Below are 5,948 nucleotides of genomic sequence, written 5' to 3'. Positions count from 1 at the left end.
CTGTGAGCTAGGATGACGCCACGGCACTCTAGCCCGGGCAACACGGTGAGACTCTGTCTCAAAATAAATAAATAAATAAATAAGCTCAAATTCCCTACTCCCTCCTAATATGAGTTTCTGGTTGGTCTTCAGTCTGCACCTAGTTCTCATTTCTCAGCCCCACTGCCCCCTGTAACCACTGCTGGCACTGCAGGCCTACCTCCGTCCACAGCTCCATGAACTTAGAGTCCACGAACCCAACTAGAGTTGACCATGCTGCTTCAGATGTAGTGACTTGGTGGATGTCACCAGAGGAGACCTTCTTCCTCTGTTCATTTTCCTCTGGCCTACATAACCCCTCTTCCTGCCAGGACTCTCAGCTTTCTTGGAGAAAGGTCATGCTGGCAGTTGACTGTGATACTTTGGATGGATTAATTTAAATTGCAGCATTGGCTGCAGTTCAAGGCAACTAATATTTACACGTAATCAGTTCAGAGTAAGGCATGATATTAGGCTCTGTCAAGGGTCTCTTCATAGGCATTCATAGAACCTATAAGTTGCTTATTTATTATAAAATCAGGAGCTAATCATGTACATGCTAATAAAAATCTTGTTTCTAAAGACAGCCCCCAAGTATGGGTGAGAAGCCCACAACTAGTGCTGGTTTCAGGGACAGGGCAAGAACCTCAGACCAAGGCCATCAAATGGGGTCAGCTACTATCAGACCATCCTAAAGCGTGCAGGACACAAGACAGGCTCTGGGAGTGGAATTCAAAACTGCTTATTTCGGACAAATAAACATAATCTCTCTTTTTCTCCTTCCCCAGACATAAACCCTTTGTGTGGCTGTTTTATGTAATGAAGGTCTTCCTTATTCTGTGAGATGGCTCTTGGATGAGTATTTTTTATCTTTAGAGGCCTCTCTTCTCCATTAACATCTAAAAATAATCATGTGACTGGTTGTTTTTTTCAACTCTATATGGTTTTCTCACCACAACTCCACCAAGTTTAACTGCCTGGTAGGTGAAACCTATGTCGGTACCTTCTTCTGGCGTGGCCTGAGAGACTATTTATGAAGCTGATATAAAATCACTTGCAAATATTCAAGAGCCATTTCTAAAGAGCTGAAATCAAGAGTATAAGTTCTGGTCCTAAGAGAGACCCATGACTTAGCTACCACACCATGGCAATCAGAAAAATGGAGTGGGCTCCACAATTGTACTCTACCTGCAACTAACTCCCATGATGCATCACTGTCCACCTGCCCTGGATTCTCCTGCACTTTGCCTCTGCTCTGGTACATTCTGGGAGCTGGGCACAGACCTTGAACTCTTCCTGGAGCGATCTGAATGTAATCGGTAACTCCAGACCCTAGGGATGAGGTGTTCCTTGTGCAGCTGCCTTTATTTCCCTATGTAAGGGTAGGAAAGAAATCCAGACCCAGCATGTCCCTGGGAAGCAGGCAAACTCTAAAGCTTCCCACAGAATATATGCCATTAGTTGACATGGCATCTATAAAAGGCCAGAACTCAGAGTAGAGTTAATCCGGGTCCATCCATGAATTCCAAAAATAGTTCAGAGAGGACTTACTCCTCTTCCACAGCTACGCCATACAGCACCAAAGCTTACACTTACATAGTTGTTTTTTTGTTGTTTTTTTTTTTTGAGACAGAGTCTCACTCTTTTGCCCGGGCTAGAGTGCCGTGGTGTCAGCCTAGCTCACAGCAACCTCAGACTCCTGGGCTCAAGGGATCCTCCTGCCTCAGCCTCCTGAGTAGCTGGGACTACAGGCATGTGCCACCATGCCCGGCTAATTTTTTCTATATGTTTTTAGTTGTCCAATTAATTTCTTTCTAATTTTAGTAGAGACGGGTGTCTCGCTCTTGCTCAGGCTGGTTTCGAACTCCTGAGCTCAAACAATGCACCCGCCTCGGCCTCCCAGAGAGCTAGGATTACAGGCATGAGCCACCACACCCGGCCTCTCTAAAACATTTTTAATAGTGGTTCTTAAACTTCAGTGTACCTAAGAACCTAATGAATTAATATCTGGGCATGGGTCTCAGGAAACTGCATACGTATTAATAATAAACTCCCTGGATGATATTAACACAGGTAGCCTGCAGCCCAGGTGTTGAAAACCACTGATATACAGCCCAATCCTGATAAATTGTAGCATATTGTTTGCTTTTGGACATCTGCTATTAAGATTGCCTAGAAATAAAGATAAAATTATATTAAGTTTCTTTTACCACTTTATGGATTGATTGATTGATTGGTGGGCTGGGAGGGAAAGAGTGAGTCTTATTAATAATTATGTAGAATACAGCACTTTTCAAATATGAATGTGCTTACAATTCATCTGGGAATATTAATAAAATGCAGTATCTGATTCAATAGGTCTGGGGTGAGGCCTGAGACTCTGCATTTCTAAGAAGCTCTCAGAGAAAGCTGGTGCAGACTGCAGCCCACACTTTGAGTAGCAAGGGCCCCAGGACAATATTTGAATTCATTTAAAAACCTGCCTAAATTCACTTTGGCTTGTTTAATACAGTCCATATTTATGTCTTAAATAAAATTCAAAACCTTAAACTACACTTCAGGTATTCATTACAAGGGCTTTAAACTTCAAACATAATTTGAAAAAAATATTTCTTTCTGTGCTACATATTTTTCTCATTAATGTTATTGCAACATATTAAGCTTCTAAAATTAGAAGCATTGAAAGGAGCTGGTGAAAACTGCATAACTGTGGGGATTTTGTTGTTTTTTGTTTGTTTGTTTGTTTGTTTGTTTGAGACAGAGTCTCACTGTGTTGCCCGGGCTAGAGTGCTGTGGCGTCAGCCTAGCTCACAGTGTTTGTTTGTTTTTTAAGGAGAAAGTTTGTATATTTACCATATTCCTCAGGACGGAGATAAGCTCCAAATGTGTGATCTGGGGGAACATTCCTTGTTTCTGCAATGCTATCAAAGAAAACAAATCCTTTAGTTAAAATACCCACCACATGGCATCCCTGGAATTTAAAATATGTTTGCCATATATTCTTAGTGACCTATATTTTTTCTTATAGCCAAACTATGAAGATCAAACAAAAGTTCTCCAATAGATCTTTTGTATGATCTTCAACTTGCGTTAACAATGGCTGAATGCTTTCACTGCCTTTCAGTAGCCGAGATTCACAAAGAAAAAACAGAACACATTCAAAGCAAAATTACTGAAGTATAAATAAAGAGCAAGAGAGAGAGTGACTGGGAAGACAGAGAAAAGCGTAAGCACAGTAAGTTAAATTTTTGATATCCCCAAAATAAAACTTCATGCAAAATTCTCCCTCTCTTTTCTCCAAATGCCCTCTCCAGCTTGGAGAAGTCACCACCTTCCCAGAACCCCAAGTTCTATAGACACTAACAGAGTTCCGCTGATTAACAAAAAAAGAATGATTTTCTTATTTAATAGAATCTAATGGAACACAAACCAACAGTTATCACAAGAGTACTTTTTTAACTTGATGCAAAGATGCTATCAATTTAAAGGTAATCATTGACTTACGGATCCAAAACTCTTCCAAGTTTATGTTGAAACTTTTCTTTGAAATCATCAGCTCTCTTAGATACAATCTTAGCTCCTCTTTTCCTGCAAAATTAGAAAATTGTCAGGTATCTCTATTACCTAAAGTATTTTAGGCTGCCAGATATACACGTGGTAAGGAATACCATAGTATCATTGAGACTTCAGAGAACAAATCTGTTTCAGAAGAAATCCTATGCTAAAAAGAAAGCTTTATGTGTTCATCTTTATGTCATTTATATAATAAAAATAAATTTTGATTAATGAATAAGGTAAGCAAACAAAAATATTTTTAACAAACAAAAACAATGTATTAATATCACTATTATAACTTCTAAAATTGCTAAAAGAAAATTAAGCATCAAATAAATAACCAAAGGATATAAACAAATAACTCACATCTAGTAAGCAAATATATGGAGAAATCATAATACTCTCTAGTAATAAATTATAAAAATAAAGGAATAATAAAGTGCCACTTCTAACCTGGTAAACAAGCAAATATTAATATATATATAGAAAGAGAGAGAATATCTGAATTGGCAAAAAAGGCAAAACACTTGTAGATTGCTATAAAAATTCAATCCTTTTGGAAATAATTGGACGATATGAATCAAAAACCACAAAAATGTCTATGCCTTTTCATACACATCTGGGAACCAAAAATAATGAGATAATCCATGTAACAATTAAAAATGTGAAAAAGTTATTTTATATATATATATATAATATATATAAAGATTTGTAGCCTCATTGGGTATAATGAAAATAAGAAAAGAATCAAAATGTTCCATCATGGGGGGTGATTAAATTATGTTACATTAACAAGACTACACTCTGCATGCATTTTCAATGTTGGTTATGAAGAGTACACTGCAATATATAATTGTTTTATGTTAGGTGAAAAAGCAGGATATAAAATATGATTGTACTATGGTGAAAACTATGTAAAAATCTACATAGGAAGCCACACTAGAAAGAAAAATGTTAAAATGATAATAATGGTTGAATTAAAGTGACAGGATTATGAGTGATTTTACTTTGCCAATTTTCTGTAATATAATTTTGTTACTTCCACTGTTGTGATTAAATCAATAAAATTTCTTTTGAGAGCTAAAATTACAACACTACTATTTAATGACATTAAAATTAATAAATTCTCTATTGTTTTCACTAAGACTAAAAACAAAGAACATTAAATTCTTAAATTCCATTTGCTTTTAAAAGTACTTTCTGTGCTATTGAGCTACTGAGCAGCTGAAAAAATTTCTGGAGAAGAGTGACACTCTGTAGAGAAACAAAAGAAGAAATACAAGTAATTCATCTCCTATTTTTTCATTTCCTTCCCATTTGTTAGAAAGAAAAAAAAAAAAGACCGTGGGTAAAGTCAGAATAAATCAATGGCAGTTTAAGGGCCATAACTTGAACAGAGTTGACAATCTAAAAATCAGCTCCAAGGGGCATAATTAGGAACATGCAGGGATGGTAAGAATAAGGTTGTAATACAGAGAGCCGACTCTTTTTAGTCTCAAAGTGCCTGGATTATGCTTCTGGCAGAGTCAGGAAGTATCTGTGGGTCACCATATATGTCAGAAAATCAGGAACTGCAACATCATTACACAACCTCACAGCATTCACTAACCAACCCAGATAAAGCTCTTTGTGTGCCAGTGAATTCATTCTTTCATGCACACACACACACACACACACACACACACACATGCATTCACATACACATCTATCATCTGATGACTCAAACCGATCATTCAAACCAAAGGTCATTAATAGAATATCAATGGACATAGTTTTACAGTAGAAAACTTAAAAGTTGAGAGTAAACCAAATTTACATTAAATAGTGCATAGAAGAAAATTAGATGCCTTTAAAATGTAAACAAACTTGCTTGACTCCAAGTTTATAACAGAAATCACACAGAAGAATGAAATAATGAGTTCTTTTTTAAAATCTGGCAAACCACAGGAATAAAGAATTCCTTTATTACTTTAGCAACAATATTTCCAATTAATTTTCGAAATACAAAAAGGATGATCCAATAAAACACTATTCTTTAAACAATGTTTCCTTGGGGGTAGACAATTTAAAGGGAAACATGTCCCACATATTGCCCGCCCTTGTAAATTTAGTGTATTTTTCTATGACTACCGCAAATCATTGACATTTGTTCTGCTCTTAGGATGTTCTTGAGGACCACGCTGTTGTTAATGTGTTTATTTCATCTTTTATAAATTGACAGCACATTTATATCTCCAATCCTTCAAAAATAGATAAACCATCTCTGTCATCTCCCTTTAAGTACCCATTTATGTATTATGTTGTGGAGGACGCTGGAAGGGCATGAGGGGGGGATATTTATGTATTATATTTAATTTTAAATCTCCATAGTCTTT

At 36.7% G+C, this 5,948-nt stretch overlaps 1 protein-coding gene across 1 annotated transcript in view; it reads right to left on the bottom strand.

Moving 5' to 3' along the window:
- Positions 1-5,948, bottom strand: part of EFHB (EF-hand domain family, member B) — a 73,056-nt gene that overhangs the window by 37,709 nt on the left and 29,399 nt on the right. The window contains 2 exon segments of the mRNA XM_012663169.1: positions 2,872-2,939; positions 3,523-3,606. Coding sequence (XP_012518623.1) covers positions 2,872-2,939; positions 3,523-3,606 — 152 coding nt within the window.

Source organism: Propithecus coquereli, unplaced genomic scaffold (assembly GCF_000956105.1).
Source record: "Propithecus coquereli isolate 6110/MARCELLA unplaced genomic scaffold, Pcoq_1.0 Scaffold12, whole genome shotgun sequence".
Classification (NCBI taxonomy): Eukaryota; Metazoa; Chordata; class Mammalia; order Primates; family Indriidae; genus Propithecus; species Propithecus coquereli.
The sequence above is the reverse complement of the archived record's forward strand: the minus strand, read 5'-3'. Positions and strand labels throughout refer to the sequence as shown.